The sequence below is a fragment of the Lipophrys pholis genome, assembly GCF_963383615.2.
Source record: "Lipophrys pholis genome assembly, chromosome: 1".
Lineage (NCBI taxonomy): Eukaryota > Metazoa > Chordata > Actinopteri > Blenniiformes > Blenniidae > Lipophrys > Lipophrys pholis.
In genome coordinates, this window is record NC_137635.1 from 1,331,062 (window position 1) to 1,352,398 (window position 21,337).

Genomic DNA, 21,337 nt, shown 5'->3' on the forward strand with positions numbered 1-21,337 from the left:
CAGATGTAACTGTCAATGTAAAGCTGTGTCATTCGCTGCTGACAGAGAAATTACATTTTCATGGCCCTAGTTCTAAAATATGATATGACTTCTTCACAGAAATGTGGATAAACAATTGAATTTTTTCTTTAATTGTGGGATTTTTCCATTTATTTGGGAACATTATCAAAAGAAAATGACAAAATAAATGAGATCATTTGCCTCCATAAAATGTAGAAGATACAATTAACACACATGAAAAATAACTATTAAATAAAAATACTAAATAATCATGAATACATCAACAAATATATGATAATAAGACAGTAACATAAGATACAAACACACTCAAAACCATAATAGACAAAATAAACCATCAGGAGTTAAATACAATACACAAACAGTAACTGTATAAAGTAATAAACATAAACTTATACATTCATTTCTTACCATATAACACAGGCAGGTCGGTCACATCAAAGAGGGCGCGCCTCCACGTGGCCGCTAAACTGCCCCGCGTGAAACCACAAGAACACTGATGGCGGTCGCCTCAACCCAGACCCTGAACATCGTCCACACTCAAAAAAAAAGGGGGGCCAAACCCAACATCACCAGGCAAGGAGAGATCACAGAAGTCACACCGCGCAGAGCGTGGTCTAACTACACGATTACAGTTCTTATGCGCTTGTGATTTTGACACTAAATTGACGCCATACCAGCAAGCCTCAAAGTACCTCACAGGTCACACACGGCTCCACATGTGTTACCGTTGCCTACCTAAGAACTGACACCAAACATGGCGGGCACACGTCAGGAGCGACACTACATCAAGCAGTTAAATAAGAACTTGTACAGAACACCAACACAGCCACCAATACTTTTCACAGTTCTTGTATTCTTGAATCCCGAGAACACTTACAATATTGTGAGGTTATTTGTGTGCACATGTGGTTAGAAACGTCTGTCATATTATTGTGATGTTAAATAGCAGGTATAATTTAAAAGCTGGTACCATTATGTTCACCCACCCACTCATACCCAACATATTTTTTTCCCTTTTCTGTTACGCACACTCACATTTGTGTATCGTCGCCGTTCTCACCTGCCTATTTTCACTGCCCGAACCCACACACACACACACACACACACACACACACACACACACACACACACACACACACACTAAACACAGATGCAGCACTGCCAACACACAGGACTGAGGAGAGAAACGGTTGCCATGGCAATGAATTTTCCAACGGACGGATTTTTATACATTTGCAATATAGAAGCTATTTACAGTTTGTTTGCACGTTTGCATCGATGTGCAAAAGTTCAAGGCATGTCTGAAAGACATCATGCAGTACTGACAAGATCTTTATTGTTGTTGATACTGCACACACAGATTATTTACTGTGCAACAGTAATTAATCCCATCCTTCAATTGCATGGGTTGTGGGTTCAACACATACTGATGTGTCCTTGAGCAAGACTCTGAACCCCAAATGTCTACCATCGGATGGTTGAATGGGTGGATGATGAATAATATAAAGTGCTTCAGGGACAGCCTAAGCAGTGGGAAAGCATTACACACAGTACAGTAAGAGAATTCTACTGAAATCCATCAGGAGTTGTGAAAGTCTTCATGACAGATTCGGTTTGTTAATTCATGAAGAAACAGAAGAATTTAGCCTGCAGAATATCCATGCTTAGTTTTAAAACTTTGTTTTAGACAACTGTTTGAAAAACTTTCCGCAATTCTTCCAAGAAGACTCGATGTTGTTGGAGAGCAACGAGTGGTCACACTGAACACCGAGTTATGTCTTGTTCGTTCACATTGCATAATGACACGTGGTCAAAATTAAGTATGAACACTTCTATTTTTGACACAGATTGCACAAAACGGTATACAAGGAGAGTTTGTATCTTCATCTGAACGTGGTTTTTCCTCACAGGATTTGTATTTAAATGTGTTTTGTAATACACTGTAGTGCCCTACAATTTCATTATAGATAAGATAGGTTTCCCATATGTTTATAAGGTTTCCCTTTCAGATGTGGCGCGACAAAGAGATGAGAAAAGACAACAGCAGCAGTGGAACTTTTTTTTTACTCGGTTGTTCTTATGCTCAACCCCCGACATTGTTTTTTATTGTAAAAACAAAAAAAACGGCATCTGTTTCCCATGTCATGTGCTTAAAAGCATTGCACTTTCATTGATTGGACATGCAACTTATCCATCCGTCCATCCATCCATCCATCCATCCATCCATCCATCTATCCATCCATCCATCCATCCATCCATCCATCCATCCATCCATCCATCCATCCATCCCACAGGGGGCGCTGGGTGCAGGGTACACCAGATGGATGTAGATGTATATCAGTATTAAACCTGTGATTATGATAGAAACAATTAAATATAATATAATTTTTTTACATATAATATCAGATGTAGAAATGATAAAAAAATAAATAAAATGGCAATGAATGGTGCAGCCATCGTTATTCTGTACTGATGTATACAGTTTGAGGTCATGTGAGTTCCAGCCAGGTTACCATGAGTGACGGAGGTGAACCCTGGAAAGGTCACCGGTCAGTCCATCACACCGCAAACACACAGACACACATTCTCAAAACACAAAATGTAAGTAATTTAAGAAGGGTCACTTATAAGCGTTAATTCATGGGTGAATTTTATGGGTTGTTGTTTTAAAAATTGATAAATTCTCACAATTAAATTTGCTTTTTGTGTGATATTATTTTTATTTTTTCTTTAATTCCCAATGTGCTTAAAAGCACCAGAAAGCTTTACCTTCACTCCTCTTCCCTCGTTTCACCTTCTCAGGTCAGGACGCAGTGAGAATAAGAGCCGAACATGTGAGATTGGAGGGAGGCGGGAGGAGGGAGGAGGAGGAGGAGGCAAATCTGTCAAACAACACACACTCCTGGATCGTTAGGATAGAGCGATGTCTCTGTTCACCAACCAACGCTATTTGCAGATTGCACGGGATCGAAATTAATTGCATTTGGGAGTTTTTGTGAGGGGACATCACACTGCCCCACCTGGAAGTGAGCCCTGCGTAAAGTTGGATCGACGTGCGCTCGGCTGCAGTGGAAGCGTCAGCCCGGATGACATGGACCCGCTGCGTCCCGCAGAGACGGAGGTGATGGAACGAGAGGAAGACAAAGACGCGAGGAAGAAGATCCAGTTCTCTGTGCCTTCCTCTGTGCCCACCCAGCTGGACCCGCGGCAGGTGGAGATGGTGAGACGGAGATGTTATGATGTGTACCTTTAAGCGTATCGCTGCAGCGGTGGTGGATTTGGTGCGTGGGAGGAGGTCAAACGTGGGCCAGCTGAGGACCGGCAATCTATTGCTTTGTGCATGCTAAACCCCACAATCCCAGTCATCTGTGTGGTGCATGACTATTTTCAACTCCTAATGAAGCCACCCAGCCTATTTTCTTTTTTAATCACAGAAGTTTGAATGTGTCCCTTTCAACTTTCATCATGACTTTCTGAGAGTTGTCCTCTGCACTTTTTAAAAGCATCACTTCTTCCAACAGAGGTTGGCAGACAGTTACATAACCAGTCTAGCAAGACCTTGCAGAATTCTGTGTTTTGATGTGCATTACCCTGAGTGCAACGGTGTGTGTGTGTGTGTGTGTGTGTGTGTGTGTGTGTGTGTGTGTGTGTGTGTGTGTGTGTGTGTGTGTGTGTGTGTGTGTGTGTGTGTGTGTGTGTGTGTGTGTGTGTGTGTGTGTGTGTGTGTGTGTGTGTGCAGCGTTGGGATTAAGCCGAGCAGAGTTTTGGGAGCCCTTAAAAGTGATGAGACATCTCTGCCCTTCAAAATGAGAGCATGGGGAGGAGGTGGAGGAGGTGGAGGAGGAGGAGGAGGAGGAGGAGAAAGTGAAGGATAAAGCTCCATTTGTAATATTGAAAATGACTTGCGCATGAGTGATAACGCTCTGGCAACATGTGTAAAACACAATGCACAAGGACACATCATTACTCATGTATTGAAAGTGGGTGGTGAGTTATGTGTTATGTAAAACAAATACAACTGAAATTCATGCATCCAATTCAATCAATGAGGGATATTCTGTAGAAAAAGGTTGGCTTATAGCATGGAATCATGTCACTTTATGGTTGAAGGATCAAAAAAGGTCAACAATGAGGGCAAATTTCAAGAAAAAACCCCCAAAACCCTCCAAATGTTGCCTGAAACGTTGTTTTCTTCTGAATTTCCTTAAGAGACGAGTTGCATTGCCAAAATCTTTATATCTTCCTGGTAGCGGATTTGGAAGATTTCCTATGGCATCTGTTTGGAGAAGCTTGTTCCAGACAGGAAAGTGAAAACAAATTAATAAATCAAACATTTCTGAGGTCTTAAGTATTTTGCACACATCTGTTGTTTGTAGCTTGAAGCCTCAAGCCTGGATGTTTGTTTTTCTATATTATCAGACGGTTGGATCAACAAACTATAACTGATCTTTGGATTTCATTACCCTATAATTGAATATAGTTGTGAGGTAGTTGTCTCCTCAGTTTTCTGTTTCCTAACTTACATTTTTGCAAATGTCCATCCTGAATAATGTCACTTTCTCTTATAAGATGCTGTTGCATTTTGGCACAACAGGACCAAATAAGATTACTGCAAATCTCCATCCATGGATCTAATACGAGTTAAAGAAGCAGCAATCCCCGATGAAGCACGCAAAAGGTTACACACTTCTTATGTCACAGGATATATGTTTGTATATATGTCCCTTTGTAGCTGCTGATATTAATTCTGCTCTTCCATTATACACAAAAATGATATTGCTCTGGGCCACCTGTTGCTGATATTAGAGGAGGAAATGAGGAAATCAACTGTCATTTAGCAATTTTCTTTCGCAAAGCTTAAGATACCAAGAATCCAGCTGCGGGAATAAACAACTATTCAGCTGTTTCCGCTGCAATATGGGCTTTAAATTCCATTATTTACAAGTCTTAAGCAGTGTTCCTAAGTGATGGAGGCTCTTGCCAGGATGATTAGCAAAAGAAAGATCTTAATGGTCATGTCATGTGGACGGAGGCTCAACTGTACTTGGCATAAGTATGAATGTTGTAAGTTGAGACTCTCCAGGATAATTCAACTCAACTTGGCGCTTCTGGGAAAGCGTCTGTACTTTAAAAGACTTTGACAGGAGCTTATATGTTGCATTTTTTTCCTACAGCGGTCCTGACAAGTCATGAATTTGCTAAATTGCTGCAAATTTTAAGTAGTATAACCCCTAGAGTTTTTGTTTTTTTTACTACATTGATACCCTTCTCATCCATTCAAAATTACCAACTGGTGTTATGTAGATATAAAGGACTCGTATATAAGTACTTCTGTATGATACAACACTATCACAGGGTGCAATAAGAGATGACAAAGAGATAAGGAAAGGAAAGGGTGTGAAAGACTTAATAAAACATTTCAGCGGTCAGAAAAACAGGAAAGAAAAGAGGAAAAAAGATGATATGATCCTGCAGATGCAAATCAAGACAGACAATGGGTGAAAAAAACCATCAGCCAAGGAGACGGCTGATTAAAAGCAAAGAGTTAAGCTGTGGATGACTGAGGCATGAATCAAGGTCAAGGGTAGCTGATGCCAAGAACAACTTTTCAGCACATCCAGGAGCTGCAGGTTCTGTCCGGACGGTGTCCTTCTTTGCTGTAGTTCATCACATACGGCACTATGGAAAACACTTTCTGTGTGGTTACCTGGTATGTTTTCCTTTGCATACGTGGGCCATCGCAAAGTGTGTTGAAATCAAACACAGATGCATATTATTTGTGTGTGTGTGTGTGTGTGTGTGTGTGTGTGTGTGTGTGTGTGTGTGTGTGTGTGTGTGTGTGTGTGTGTGTGTGTGTGTGTGTGTGTGTGTGTGTGTGTGTGTGTGTGTGTGTGTGTGTGTGTGTGTGTGTGTGTGTGAGTGTGTGTGTGTGTGTGTGTGTGTGTGTGTCTTTGCTCTGTGGTGGCCTGGGGGTCAGCTGGTGTCAGCTCCATGACGTTGCATTGCTTTGTGGTGATTCTTCTGGGTTGTGCTGTAGAACACTGGCTTGGTATCAGGCGTCTAAACGGGCTCATGAGCCAAAAGTAATGTTTGCTGGAAACACACACTTTCCATCAAATGACAAACAGTCGGTCTGGTCTACTAAAACTTTGCACTTATGAAAACAGATGGAAAAGGTTTCACCTTAAGCAGAGATGCTGCTGTCGTTTCCACAGCTGGCTCGCCACGGCTTTTGTTTGCAGACATTATTGGAAGATAGTTTCTGTGTTATACCTTCGATGTTTGACTTTGGGAGGCCTAAATTCAGATTTATTTTATTTCATTCTTTCTGTGGGGTTTTGATTTGTTTTGATATCTTCCTCCACAAACAGATCATCACTCCATATCATCACTCCATGGTGAAACCAACTCTTTCCAGTTGTCTGTCCTTGTTTAAAGTGTCTAAACCAGTGATCAAACTGGTACCCGAACCACCAGTGGTATGCAAGCTTTCTCCAGTGGGAGCAAGTCATAGATGTATATTTTATCATTTGAAAACTTAGAATGAATTGTGAACTGTCCATAGAGCGCCACTGGTCTAAACCCTCATTTAAAAGCTGTTTGCGCGTGATGTTTCTCTGGGAAATCAGAGACAAAATGCATGCAAACTGAAAGCATTATCTATTCGTATAAATGTACAACGTGGCACACTTCCTAGTGAATCACACTCAGTATATGTTATGTTAAGACCTTTTTCTGCTTTAACATTGCCACAGGCCTCCCCAGAGGTGCAAAACAGCTGCAATAAAGGTGCAGCAGCAGGACAAAGTCTTAACTATTAATTAACTTATCAAAATATAGAATTTTAGAGAAGAATGTGCTTCCTGCTTTGTGAGGGGGGGGGGGGGGGGGGGGGGGGGGGGGGGGGGGGGTTTGAAAGAAAACAACAACCCTCCAATACGGTTTTATAATTCACTCACGGGAAACAAAAGGTCAAATGTCTGAAGCGATTTTTTTTTTTTAATTTCCTTGAACACTTTGTGGTCAAATCAAAGGATTATTCAGTGCATGATGAACAAGGGGTTTATGCTTTCAGTGTGTGGTCTTAATTGTTAAGTGGATGGGTTATTTCTGTAAAATAAAAAAATAGAAAAAAAAGGCTCTTTTGGTGGCTTTTCCCACTCAGGGCTGTCTTTGTGTGCTATGAACATCCAAAATAATGCCCTGAAGCAGAGGGTTAGGTAACCATACAGGACACTGTTTAAATGAGGAGGTGGATTATTGCTCACAGGATAAATTTCCCCGGGAGCTCGGATGTCCCCACGTCTCTTAAATTCTTCTTTCTAGTGATTCTTCTAATGCTGTAATTTGGCTGGATGTTTCTTAGACAGCGAATGAAAACTGTAGAAATCTAATTACTTCAGACAGGTTGGCAAAAGTTTTTACTTATTTTATTTATAATGCCTCACCTCACAGCGTGACAATCCAGGCTTGAGGACCTTTCTCTGTGCAGTTTGTATGTTCTTCCTGCACGTCCCCTGAGTTTCTTCCCCAGTCTTAAAGCTTGTGTTTAAGGTGACTTGACGCTCCTGAAATTGCCCGCCGGTGTGAATGAGTGTGTGTGATGTGGTCCAGGATGGTCCCCTGTAGTCACCAGCATTGTCACTCCCACTGCCCTAAATTGGATAAAGCTGAATATAAATGAATGTGGAAATCACAGAAATAATGCTTCTGCTTCATATACATATATTTCTATACTATATTGATAATTGTTTACATTCTGTTACACAGTTTGGCCTGATGCACCGTAGTGTAGAGCTTTTCTCCAAGCACTCCAGTCTCCCGGTTGAAAAACTACATGCGATTAATTTGTGACCCCAAATTGTACACAGGTGTTGATGTGAATATGTGAGGTCGTCGGTGTCTCTGTGTTTGCACTGTCCCGTGTGTGCTCTGAGTCGGCCCATTGTGAGCTGGGATTGGCTCCAGCACCCCGCGACTCTCGACTAGATAAGGTGAAATTGAATGACCTTCAACATGGTAGCAGAGTAAAACATCCACTCAGACAGACGAACACAAAGCACTCCAAGGTAATTAACTTTAAATCAACTGGGTTGTGTACGAGAAGAAAAAAACAACAATATTATGGTATCAAAGAGATATTATATTATCACATGATTAATATCTAATAAAATAAAAACCTATTTGGCTAAAATGACAAAGCCAGGGTTTCGAAACGCAAAACAAAATCAGTTATGAATCAAATTCGTCCTTCGGTGAAGTAACACTGAGCAACCACGGGTATTTACAGGCATTTCCGATGTGCTCAACAAGGACTTGATGAAAATACAATGTTCCCTGGAGGTGCTTGACCTTCTGGCTACAAAACACTCAGGAAAGGTCACCCTGTCTGAAAGTGCTCTCAGACAGGTGCTCAAAGTGTGGTTTGGTGCTTTGGTCCCTTATGGTGTTTCCTGAGAGGTGTGTGTGTGTGTGTGTGTGTGTGTGTGTGTGTGTGTGTGTGTGTGTGTGTGTGTGTGTGTGTGTGTGTGTGTGTGTGTGTGTGTGTGTGTGTGTTTGATTGTAAAGTTGAAATTTTCATGTTAACACATTTTAACCTCTAATTAGATGCCTTCCAATTCATATTTAAATGCGTCCCCAAACAATGGCCACATATTTACCTCTTGTGCGCGGATGATGAATATTTATGAATCCAACATTCAGAGGGAGGCAGAAGCTGTAAGTAACTCCAGAGTGAACGATGCCCCCACATTTCATGCCTACATGCTCTGTTGTGATTGGCTTGGCAGCCTCTTGTATCTCCTAACAATACTACGGCCATAACAAATTACACAATGGAGAGAAGGACAATTATATTTGAATGGTTGCATAAATAACACAGTGTAGAAAAAAATACAAGTCTTGCAATAAGAAAGTAAAATGCTGAACCTGAAAGACTAAAAAGACGGTATTGTTATATGAGCCAGTAGTTATTGTCATGAGCTCCTTCCTTGGTTCCTGTTTATTGCAGTGGAAAATAATGTTACCTACTTTAATTGACATATGATCAGAGGTGTCAAACATGCGTCATGGGCTAAAGCCGGCACACTGGAGGGTTTAACCCAGCTCAGGGACCGACCTTTTAGAGTGTGGAAATTAAATTTAAATAATGACATTAACTGTATATTTCCCAAGAAAAGTAATTACTGTTCTTAATTTGTCTTCTAAAGATGACAAAACAAAACACAGAGCCACATGAAGTTCGTTCATTAAAACACAACAGAACCCAAGAAAACAGCTTTATGTCACATTTCACCTGGAAAAACATTTTCACACTGATCTCATAGTTCTTTACAATTAACATGACCACACTATTTTCCTTTAAAAAGGTTTCAAGTAAAAACAAAATCCAAGCAAAATGTTGAATGTTGCACGCTATACCAAGTATATCAACAGAGCGAAGAGAAGACAAATAATACAAACGTGAAATAACCTTATATTGTGTCTCAAGGAAATTCTAAATCATTCGAATGATTTTATTTGGTCCAATATATTGTTTCCAAGCTGAGTTTGAAGCTCTTGTCCAACATGGCCCCGAACTGATTTGAATATAAATGTTGTGTAACTTGTGGTTTGTATGACTCACTCTGACTCACAAATAAAGAAAATAAAAAAACAATGAGATGGTGAAGCGGTATTTTGCCATGTACCCAATGGCCCAATAGCCACGTCGGCCCAAATAAAAATAATGAAAATGATTAAGGCTGAGCGATTGGAGCATGTAGAAAGACAGTAAGCAAATATGAATAATCCAGCTGCCATCCAAGACAAGATGTAATCCTCCTTCGGAAACAATCTGGAAAGCAATTTCTGGTTGTTGTTCTTTATTGATATACATTTTCCTATTGCATAGTTCGAAAAATCCTCTGCAGACATGACTTCAAGAACCATGTGGCCAAATTGAAAGATTGCTGATATATCATCCTATAAGAGCTGATATATCATCCTATAAGAGCTGATATATCATCCTATAGAAGCTGATATATCATCCTATAAGAGCTGATATATCATCCTATAGGAGCTGTGACTCACTATCTGCAAATCCTTTAGTTTTTAACGATCAATAAATCTCCTTGAGGCGGTTCAATCTCTACAGATTAGTTTGGACTTGGGAACTTTGTTCCTTCCATAAACATTTTTCCATCGGCGATGGATAGATTACTCGATATACACATACATAAACCTTCACAGGTTCAAAAAGGACATTTGGTCTTTGTCTCTTTACTAAAGATTCGCCGCCGGAGGCCGACCCCCGCCACGCTGTTCAGACTGACTGACCCGCCGTCGCCAGAGGAGGACAGCGGCTCACATCAGGTAGGTCTACATGGGCGAGAAGTGTTTGCTGGGTGAAGGACTGAAAGCTCAACAGAGTATTTGTTCCATAAAAGGCCAGTTGTTTCATATGAGAGGAAGGAACTGATGGTTTTACAGGCAGAAGTTATAATTTCCGACAGCCTCGGCGAGAAGCTGACGATGGGAAACGTGAATTAAACGTGATTTTCTGATAAACAAACAAATAAAAAACAGTCAGAACTGATTCTTTATCTAAAACCTTTGATATTACGTTTGACAGTGTGAACTCCTGTTACAGTTTTATTGTAGAATAAATAATATATATCTCTATGGATTTTGTAAAAATCAATGAAGCAGCACTGATTTTCTAATTCTGCAGCAAAACACTAATCTGTTATTAATCTGCTTTGTTTTCTTTTGCAGTGGGTCCTTGGGGACAACGGAGCCTTACGGGCCAAACTGGTTCACATGTCAACCTACCAGCCGCCCTCGCTTAAAGGTGAAAACACCATCTTTAATTATTCGACGTGTGCTTTATGTACACGTCTGATTTTACATAACAGATGGCGCAGAATAAAAATAAATAAATAAATTGGGAGACCTAATTCTGCTGTGGCAACTGCCATGTGGTCTATATCTGTCTGGACTAGGTTCATATCCCAAAAAACACAGTGAGAGTTGTGTGTCGATGAGTGTGTGTGTGTGTGTGTGTGTGTGTGTGCGTGTGTGTGTGTGTATGTGTGTATTATGTGAGATTAGAAGCAGAGACAGCTGTGGGTCTGTTCTGGATCATCCTGGATTATAGGATGGGCACAGAGCTGCAACACGGTCTTTCTCACACACATGCATGCCTGCACACTATCAGTCACACACATTTAAACATCTGCAAAATCATCATTCTACTACGATAAATGTTATTCTGCATGCAGTACAGTCATCTCTGCGACGTGTTACTGATTTCATTTTGGAAATCGAGGAAACAAAAATGTTCACGAAACAAAAAAAAGCAGCCTGACATTTCAACAGTTGTAAGTTTTCATAAGCATGTTCTGTTTGTTTACGGCGTCAGTTTCATCAAATGCACATAAAACAAGAGGAATCAGAGATTTAATAACTTTCACCAAGACATGGACACAGAGAAATGACACAATATTCCACATTTAGATCGACTGTCTTTATTAATTTATGTAGTTTGGTGATCACGTGATTTTATTCTTCATTTGAAAGAACACAAGACTATATATCGCGGAATCTAAATTTTTAATTGTGACAGTTATTTGGACCCGGACCAGCACCAAAACGTATTGGGTTCTTCCTTTGATCAGAAGCACCTGTTAGTTTTGAGATCTCATGTTAACAGACAGACGAACAGAATAAACCCGCGGGATTTTATAACCTCCAGAATTACTCCAGCCCTCGAACGTATTCTCTGAACTCGTACACGAGCTCAATAATCGACCAAACACAATATTTATCCCCCCAAAAAATGAAATACTCTCCGTGCCAGTTGTAGCATGTTTATTTATTATAGCGTATTAGTTAAGTTTTACGTCTTAGCTATTTTGAGTGATGCACACATTTTAAGTTTAGATTATACATACATATTTCTTATTCACTATGTAGTTCTACGTATTCAATATTTGGCTGGTAATCATTTTTAGCTCATGTATGTTTTATATTTGCGACAATAAAGACGTTCTTTCATTCATTCCTTTGTGTTCAGTATACATATATGAATGTATTTTATTGTGCTTTGGTATATTTTCGTACTTGTGAGATATATCATTATCACTTTAATTTTCACTTGACGCTTCGTAACGCTTCTTCACAAGTCTATAAAGCACATGAAGGACTTTAATGTGCAACTGGAGAATTATATTAGATATATATTAGAGTATTAAAGGGAACAGGTGACTGCTTGTGTGACAGAATTGTACATTTCTTCAAAATGATCTCAGCTGTGTTTTCAGCTGTCCAGAGGATGGCCCAGGCCCACTTTGCCTCATTAGATATGAAGTCCGTGGACAAAGAGGACTCCTCATCTGGGGAGGAAGAGGAGCAACGCCCCGAAGGAAAGAAGCAGGTCGCTTCGGCTTGTTCGGGTGAGTCGGATAATATAATTATTCACTTGTTTCAACTTGATCGCTGATCGAAGACTCACAATGATGCATTCAACTTCTGTTCCTCTTTCTGTCAGATCTATCGGAGGAAAACAAACTGAACAAGGATGAAGATGGCGTGCTGGACGGCTCAGCAGTGAGGGTGGACTCAGGCCGCCACCATGAGGACAAACAGGAGGCCAAAGAAAAAGAGGAAGTGAAGGGAGAATGACGAAGGAAGAAAGCTCGGACCGAGGCAGCGGGGACTCGACTTGCAAAGCACATGTGTGGACTGTGCGTGCGCTTGCATCGATGTATGTGTGGGTGCGTGTTTTAATTGAATCTGTGGGTGTGTGCATGCATACAACAAAGGTGGAAAAAGAGAGGGCGGAGGAAACGGGAGGTTGTTGACGAAGGTCAGCATATAAATGAGCAGGTGTGAGGAAAAGTTTAACCGGAGACTCGTGAAGGAAATTGCCAAGGAAACCAGGACTACAATTCAACCGGCCAAGGACACTGCACAAGTAAGACCTGCAAAGAACTGCAGTATTTTAATACGCCAACAACTGCTCTGGATATTTTTTTTTGAAGGTGCAACAAGATTCATGTTTATTGCATTCATCAGATTTCAAATATTTCCGTCATGTAATTCAGCGATGTTCATGCTCCACACACATGACTCAGAAAGAGTCAAGAAAGAATAAACCAACAGAGAAAACACGTGTTGATTATGTATGTGTGCTCAAGTGAGGAACAACAAGGGCTGACATGCAGGACAAGTCACGTTTAATTAAAAAAAAAAAAGTGAATATTATCCCAGCTTGAGTGGAGTGGGCACTGTGGTGATGAGAAATACTGGATGTTACACATCCAGTACTGGAATCTGACTCAGCAGCTGTAGAGGAGCTTTTCTCTCTGCTTTCAGCAGTCTTTCAGGATTCGGATTCAAGGTCAAGGAAATAAAACAAGGAGGGATTATAGACGATTTGAACAAAGTCACAGCCACAGCGCACCAGATTATACCATATCAGACTAATCCAGCTAATCAAGATAATGCAGCGCTGAGTTTCCGGTTTATAAATTATAAACTGGCATTTTGTGACCTGCTGATTAACAAGCATGAGCTGTTTTGGATGGTTAGAATTTATAATAAACCTACCTTTGATTTTATACACATTTACATGACACATCATGTTAAGGTTCATGGTTCTGTATATATAATAATGTTTTGTGTTGGTTGCTAATAAAACAATTGCATAATAGACTGTTGGTGTTTGTACATCTTCAGTATTCATATGTATACATATTGCATCCTCAGAAAAAGGCTTTATTTTGTATTTTAGATCCAAAACTAAATTTAGCCTTGTGTGCCTGGAAATCTAAATACGCAAAGTAACCGCTGGAACCTTTATTAAAAATGCTTCCTATGAGGTTTTGCAATTTTGATAATCTTTATCAAGATGTGAGTCCAAAATAACTCTCTATTTAAGTTGTAATACTGAGGTGGTGTAATACTTGGACGCTAATGGAATGACCTTAATAAAGCCTGGAACAAAAGACTTTGTAATGAAGGATTTTTTTAATTTTATTTTATTTTAATAGCTGTGTCCTGTTTTCAGTAGTAAATTACAGTACGTCACAGTTGAAGCAACAATAAGAGCATATTACATGGTGGTGGAGGTGGGGAGGACTCGCAGGTTGGCGTAGTATTAAACACTCTTGCCTCAGCAAGAATATCGATTTGTGTGGAGTTTGTATTTCTCCGTGTACTCTGGCTTCTTTCCACACTATACTGTGTGTGTGTGTGTGTGTGTGTGTGTGTGTGTGTGTGTGTGTGTGTGTGTGTGTGTGTGTGTGTGTGTGTGTGTGTTTGAAGCGAGGACTTACATCATAAATCATGATGACCCTTATACTGTATATACTCAGACACAACCAAACACAAGAGTGTGTATGCGTGTGTGTGTTTACTTTCCATTGAAGATGATGAAGTGGCGACACCCAGTGGCCAACTCTTCAAATTACACAATTCCGCAGCTCTGAGATACTGCATTCGTCGATTGATGGCATGAAAACACAGTGCTAAGGTGCCTTTTTGCAAACATAGAAAAAAATATATATAAATGTAGATTCAGCAATGTGGAATAATAAAGGAGTCTTGATTATTTTTTTGTGCATGATCGTTTAATATTATATATGCAGCTTCCCACTTCTGCAACTCTCCATGTTATATGCACATATAGAATAATGGCAGGATTATTTAAAGTCTTATGTGAAGCAAGCATTTCTTAGCATTTCATTTCATTTAGAGCAAGGTAGCATTATTAGTTATTTTCTATGTGAAACCATGGATTTCGCTCTATATTATGATTCAGACACTAGGTTTTTTTTTGCCATCTTTGCCATTTCTCACTCTTTTTAATCCTTTTTTGCCTTTGCAAAGAACACTCCAGTCACATCATCCACCCCTATCCGCATATCACTCGGCAAATTGTAAACCTCGAGCCGGATCAGGGTGAAGCCGCTCTCCTTCAAACTGGCACAGACCTGGGCCTCAGTCAGAGGGACCACAGGGATCCTCAACCCAGGCCCACCGAAGTAGAAACTCTCTCCCAGGGCTCCAATGAGCATCAGGTGCCCATCGGGCCGCAGGAGCTTCCGGATGTTGCTCAGGGCCCTGTTGAAAGCAGCCAGATCAGGACTGACACTCTCCAGGCAGAAGCAGGACACGAGGCAGTCGGCCCCGGCTGAAGGAAGGGCGTCAGGGGCCACGGGCTGAGAGCAGTGCACGTCGACGGGCAGGACGTCCACAATGACCCGACGAAGCCTGGTAGCTTTCTCTGTCCATGCTGAAGGTCTGATAGGATCAATATTAAGGAATTGGCAATTTATATGAAAAACAGAAGTTTGCAAAAACACAGTGTGGTATTTTTTTTTAATGTGCATTTGATTCTGTGTGAAATAAAAGAGGACGTTTTACCGTCGTCCCTCCAGCTTGCAGACGTGCTGCAGATAGGGTGTCCAGTCCAGACTGCACCCCTCGCCATCCTGGAGCCAGTGTCTCAGCTCCTGACGGTTCACCTCCAAAAAGTCTGTCATCAACACTTTGTTGAAAACCTCACAGCCACTCAGCACCTGGTACAGAGTGGGACCGGAGCCGATGTCCAGCAACACCTCACCGCTCACATCACCTGTAGAGAAGTAAAGGAAGAGGAGACGGCGAAGAGCAGTGAGACTCTGGGAAAAAAAGTCTGATGCAATGGAGAACTTTTGGTTCAACTATTCCCTTATCGAAAAGACGTTGTTGTTATATGAGTGAATCAGAAGATTGGTATGAGTTTAAAAGATCATTTTGTTTGAGGAAACTGTATTAATGCTGCAGTATTGTGACGAATAAGATTTCTACTCTGTGCATGAACTTGCCACTCCAAGTTATATCAATAATGTCATTGCGCAAAACTCTTACTGTTGTGAGTCTTAAATTTAAATTTGCAGTTTTGAAAAAATCCAGTATTGGGCAATGCTTGGACCAATCTCGTGTACGTTGTAAGAAAGGATGTACACATGTTGCACCTGGATATTATAGGAGAAGAAATAAGAATATCAGTGATCCTGGTCTCCTTACCTTCAGTGAACGCTCGGTGCAGACACGCCAGTTTCCACGGCACAATGCTGTCTTTTCTTGCTAAGTCAGCCCGTGGTGGAGTGTAGTTATACTTCAGGTAGGCTGCAGGGTCAAATGTCTGGTAGCAGGCCGCCATGGCTGCTATTCCTTCTTGCATCATCGTGTCTTTAAGGTTCCACCTTCTCCGTCTGGTGGCCAGTCTTCAGGTGCATTGGGAATCCTTGAGCTGTATATATACCTGACTGTGTGTATGTGTGTGTATGTGTGTGTATGTGTGTGTACGGTGGGAGGGAGTATCCGTGCTTTGGGCTACTTAGTTTCATGAGGAGAGATAGTGATCCTGTTTTTCAACCCTTGCTGCCCGGTAGCATTTTTCCTGTTCTCTGTCCCTGCCTCGAGGTGCTGATACCATCAAATCAGTCGGTTTCCTCCAACTGTGGACCCACTAATGGAGTTCTCATATGGCTTTCAAGTCCTTCAACCACCCCTCAAAGGCCCGGCATATCTACACAATCATTTGAAAGGGCCATTTTACACTCAGTCAGAAGAGGCCAGGTTTGTCAGACAACGTGTTCTGACCAACACAAACAGATCCATGTTCACGTCAAACAGACTCATCTCTGTTTTATTTAACCAGAAGTTTTGATGTTGCTTTTGGTGGAGATCAAGAACGATTGCGAACGAACTTGACAACAACGTTTCCTTCACCGATTTTTACTTCTTTTTTTTTTTTTTTAACCATTACCGATTTCAGTCTTCAATGGAAGCAGTAGACGTTCCTTCAAAAAGACGTGCTGGTTTGTGTGTAGATGTGATTCGGCTTGTTTATTATTGAGGTTTTTTCACAGTTTTTCAGTGACGTCATAAATCGTTGATCTGCCATTTTGGATGCCTGCAGTAGCCGTAAACAATTAATCACAAGTAAAAACTATCAGCAAACAGCCATCAGCAGGAGTGATGTGTGGATTTTTAAGCGTTTTATATATGTCAGCAAGCCACACGTTAAAGCTGTCCACAGCTGCGAGTCATCTGGATGGAGAAAGTAAGCAGAGATATGTGGATGAACTGTCATAGTTGGAGATAGATGACCCATAACTGATCTCTCCTGGTGTATTTATTGATGTTCCTGATCTGGCTGTAGTGTCCTCCAGGAGTATCGCCATCTCTACAACTATGCTGGTCATTCGGTGATGTGCGTATGATTATGTGTAAAGTGTGACTGTGTTCAGCACGTTGTTAACAGTCAGGGGACGTCCAAAACGACGGGCCCAGTAGTACCGCTGGACATCTGACGTCACGTGAAAGTCCTCAACAGCTCTGCTATCACACAGATATGCTGATATTAGAATATACATTAGTTTCATGAACACCATGTTGGTGTAGAGATGTTGAGCCCACAGTCCATCTTACAAAGAGGTCCATGCAAACATCCGCATCACTGGGAAAACATTGACATCCAAAAGGTTGCTTGAGTCAGCAGGAGCACACCCACTTTATCCACAGAACCTTTTACCGTTTCACAGGACATGACCTTTCTTTTGGGGGTATCTGTATCTTTGTAAACACAAAGCACTTGGTGTGACGTTCAGTAGCCCCTCCTCCCTCTTACCTACAGCATGCGGGTCTTGAAAAAGGTCAGCAGCAATGAGATACTTAAACACCCCATCCATCACTTCAAAACGCAGTGCTACTTCTGCTCTATGCTGGAGGTTATGTGGACGAGTAGGGGATTTTACACATATCTTCAAAAATGACAGAATTTTGGCAAAACATACATAAATAAGATTCTGGGCACCAATTTGATATTGAATTGACATAGATCACCCAGATCCCATCACATCATCAGATGCACCAATTAAGAACCTTTCCTGCAGATGGGACACAAACCCACTACCTTGAGGTTGCAAGTCTCTACCAACTGAGCCAGCCGGGGTCGATCTTGACTTCCTCACCTGACACTCATACCTCTGCACATGACACCAACGTGGTCAAATATTTGATATCCTTAGTAGAAATTCTGCTACTAATAGCAAAGAAAGCAATAAGAGCATCCTGGTTAAAACCGGAGCTCTGCTATATCACTCAGTGACGCCAGAGACTGGAAAAGGTTTACACCATGGGAAAAAAAAAATTCACGACCAGATTAAGGGTAACCGCTGATCTCTAATCGCCTCGTATTATTATAATCTATAATGTTGAATTTATTTTATTTTATTGTATGTATGCATTTATTCTATTCTATAAGTATGATTTCATGAGAAAATTGACAAATGTAATGAAAAGCATATCCTGAAGTTATATGTTATTTCTGTATATTCAAGAAAAAAGAAACAAGAAAAAGTAAAAAAGAAAAAAGAAAAAGGTCAGCAGACCTGTCAAGGACATATACTGCTTTATTCAACTCAGCGTCACGAAGGCTTGCGGCCAATCCCAACTGACAAAGGGTGAGAGGCTGTGTACATCCTGTACAGTCACCATAAACATATTCACACATGCAGCCACTTGATTTCAACAAAGAACCTGTAACCAGTATGTTTTGTCTGGTGCATGTTTTGGCCCCACCCCCACCCCCACCCCCACCCCCACCCCCTGGGGTTCTTGATGTATTATTGCATGTTTTAATTAATCTGTAAATCCTTTGTGTTTCTTTTCTCTCCTGCACAAAGCTTTGCAATTCAACGTTTTTTTTCTTTTTTTATATATTTTTTTACTTTGTGCCAAAATCTGTGCAAATAAATAAAAGAAAGGGAAGAAAAGCCAACCTGGAAGTCTTTAGATTCTGGGCGACAGCTGGAGAAAGCACTGGAAATCCAAACGGGGACAAGGAGGACAGACCGAACTCATCATCACAACACTCAGTCTCTCTACTGAGAAACATCTTTCAATAAAATTATACACTATCAAATACAATTACATAATCTGTAATTATTATAATTATAATTATTACTATTATAAGATCGTATGTATGAATTATTTACAATGAATGAACCAGAGGAAAAGCTCATTTCGGACAACTCAGAAAGTGAGACGTACGAGGTTCAGATGATTTGGTCGTGAATGTCAGAAAGACAACAACTGTTTAGGGAAAACAATGGAGCTGAAGGGAACAGAATAGTAGAAGAAGATTATCCGCCATACGTAAGGAGAAAATACTGAAAGAGGAAGGACAAGATTTTGAACCACTTTGCCTGTCAAAACACTGACATGCATAAAATTTGAAAGAACACACACACACACACACACACACACACACACTAAACTAAATTACCACCTATGCTCATAGAAAAGCCATTTCATCATTTGAGAAATTCAAAGCACATGAAGACATTTCCGTGAGTCTCTTTGTCACCGTTATATGTAAGGCGTGACACTTTTGTTTTTAATGATGTATATAAATAAAGGAAACCTGCACTCACGTGGAAACAAAAGTCAGCAGCCACGCTCCGGTGACTTACTGTAATGAAGCTGTATTTAGTTACTGCACAGGTGCTCAGAGGTAACTGCAAACATCAGCATGCTATTCTCACAAATTCAATAATGCTGATGTTTGCTAATGATCGGATATGTTTATCCTTGTGCTGTTTAACTGCGTAAAGCACTGTGCTCGACACGCAATCGAAACAAATCCTGTTTATTGTGACATAAGAGGGGGAATCCTATTCCCTGTTCACAATCGATGTCACGGATTAAAATATATTAGCAATGAACACAAAGTACAGCTGTGGAAATAGGAATGTCATTAGCTTTGGATATATTTCATCAATCACACTCATTCTGATATAGATGCAATATTAATTTCAGATGGCTTAATTGCAAAACAAACATTTCTTTAAATCATGTTAATTTGAAGGTTCAACCCGTCACAAGTTTCCTTCTTTTAATTTCAAGAATCTATACGAAGAAACACGTGAACATGAACAGGTGAACACAAACTATAAATGCTGTGCGGGTACACACCAGGGTCACACACACTCCCACACACAGCACATGTAGTTAGTGGATTAGAGAAGGCAGGAGCAAGGTAAGGGGTCACTTTCTTCCCCTGAGTCAGATGGACAGATAAAAGAGCAAAGAGGAGGAGGAACACAGAAGAATAGATAAAGGGCAAAAGCAGACAACAAAGAAAAGAACAGGGCAGATATAATAGAATAAAGCACATTAGCCAGACCTGCAGGAACCATTTTAGTTATCTATGGTCCTAGGGGCAGTGGGACTTTGACGGTGTCAGCCGACTCTGCCTTGGGTTACTTTTCATTTTGCACAGCAGGACAGTCCAGGTACAGAGAACTTTTATCACTGCTGCAGCCCTGTAGTTCTTCTGTGGCATGAAGTAAATGAAAGGTGACAAGTTCATAAAAGGCCTCATCAAAACAATGCATCAACGGATTTACTTTTACAAGGGATGAACTTCCATGCTTGTACATGTTTGTGAGTTAACAGCATGAAACTCAATACAGGTTTGTTATATGATATTCAAAGTTTCACACTTTATTTTCGTCATAAAGGTGATTTGTGTGCTATTTTTAGGACTCGCCAAAATAAATCCTTCACAATATATCTTCATTATGTGTTGCAAGCATGAAAATGGCATATTGCTGACAAATCCTGACTATTTTGGACTAGTATGAAAACAGCTAAAGTATGGCTTCATGCTTTTTCAATATTTTTTACAAAGAAAAATCTACCAGACAAAGATGACTTTATCTAACAGAACTGTGGGTGTCATCCATCCATCCATCCATCCATCCATGCATCCATCCATCCATCCATCCATCCATCCATCCATCCATCCATTCATCCATCCATCCATCCATCCATCCATCCATCCATTATCCATCCACCTAAAGAGGTATAACAAATCTACAAATTAATTAAAAATAATGTTTGATTGATTCTTTTACTGTACAATCATTGTCATGGTGGAGGATGTATGCATGTGTTTTCTCCTCTCATGGTCATAAATCATGCATGTGAGCGTGAGTGGTAAACTTTAATTGCCCTTAGATGTGTGTGTGTGTGTGTGTGTGTGTGTGTGTGTGTGTGTGTGTGTGTGTGTTCACAGGACTAAATAAAAATGTGGAGACATAAACCATTGACTGTACTTACAGTAAAACTGTTCATGAAATATGTCATCAAAATACAACCCCGGTGACATCATTCTGCGTCCACTCATAGCTAGCTGCGTCTATATTTTCACATTCCTTATATTGGTAGAACATTTAAATTATTATTTAGATAATTTTCCCTCTATGAAAAAAAAAAC

At 40.6% G+C, this 21,337-nt stretch overlaps 2 protein-coding genes across 4 annotated transcripts; one reads left to right on the forward strand and one right to left on the reverse strand.

Moving 5' to 3' along the window:
* The first annotated feature begins 2,863 nt into the window (after nt 1-2,863).
* On the forward strand, nt 2,864-14,191 carry LOC308108520 (protein phosphatase 1 regulatory subunit 1B-like). 3 transcript variants are annotated; one of them, XM_080461539.1, is made up of 5 exons: nt 2,864-3,241; nt 10,291-10,374; nt 10,777-10,852; nt 12,324-12,455; nt 12,551-14,190. In XM_080461539.1, the coding sequence occupies exons 1-5, from the start codon at nt 3,113-3,115 to the stop codon at nt 12,682-12,684; spliced, it is 555 nt and encodes a 184-aa protein (XP_080317665.1). In that variant the 5' UTR covers nt 2,864-3,112; the 3' UTR covers nt 12,685-14,190. The 3 variants fall into 3 exon arrangements, with proteins under 3 accessions (XP_080317665.1, XP_080317666.1, XP_080317664.1); XM_080461540.1 differs by having other exon boundaries at nt 2,916-3,241; nt 12,332-12,455; nt 12,551-14,181; XM_080461538.1 differs by having other exon boundaries at nt 2,920-3,241; nt 12,312-12,455; nt 12,551-14,191.
* Nucleotides 14,192-14,620: 429 nt separating this feature from the next.
* On the reverse strand, nt 14,621-16,276 carry pnmt (phenylethanolamine N-methyltransferase). The gene is made up of 3 exons (XM_080461687.1): nt 16,075-16,276; nt 15,430-15,640; nt 14,621-15,306 (listed from the first exon to the last, which is right to left on the reverse strand). The coding sequence occupies exons 1-3, from the start codon at nt 16,232-16,234 to the stop codon at nt 14,868-14,870; spliced, it is 810 nt and encodes a 269-aa protein (XP_080317813.1). The 5' UTR covers nt 16,235-16,276; the 3' UTR covers nt 14,621-14,867.
* Between the last annotated feature and the right edge of the window lie 5,061 nt (nt 16,277-21,337).

What these genes read in the sequence shown, in the direction of transcription:
- LOC308108520 (XM_080461538.1), top strand. Translation starts at nt 3,113, where the DNA reads ATGGACCCGCTGCGTCCCGCAGAGACGGAGGTGATGGAACGAGAGGAA. An exon ending in AGGACAGCGGCTCACATCAG is followed by an intron (nt 10,375 to 10,776) that starts GTAGGTCTACAT and finishes TTTCTTTTGCAG; the next exon opens with TGGGTCCTTGGGGACAACGG. An exon ending in GGTCGCTTCGGCTTGTTCGG is followed by an intron (nt 12,456 to 12,550) that starts GTGAGTCGGATA and finishes TCTTTCTGTCAG; the next exon opens with ATCTATCGGAGGAAAACAAA.
- pnmt (XM_080461687.1), bottom strand. Translation starts at nt 16,234, where the DNA reads ATGATGCAAGAAGGAATAGCAGCCATGGCGGCCTGCTACCAGACATTT. An exon ending in GCACCGAGCGTTCACTGAAG is followed by an intron (nt 15,641 to 16,074) that starts GTAAGGAGACCA and finishes ACTTCTCTACAG; the next exon opens with GTGATGTGAGCGGTGAGGTG. An exon ending in TGCAAGCTGGAGGGACGACG is followed by an intron (nt 15,307 to 15,429) that starts GTAAAACGTCCT and finishes TGATCCTATCAG; the next exon opens with ACCTTCAGCATGGACAGAGA.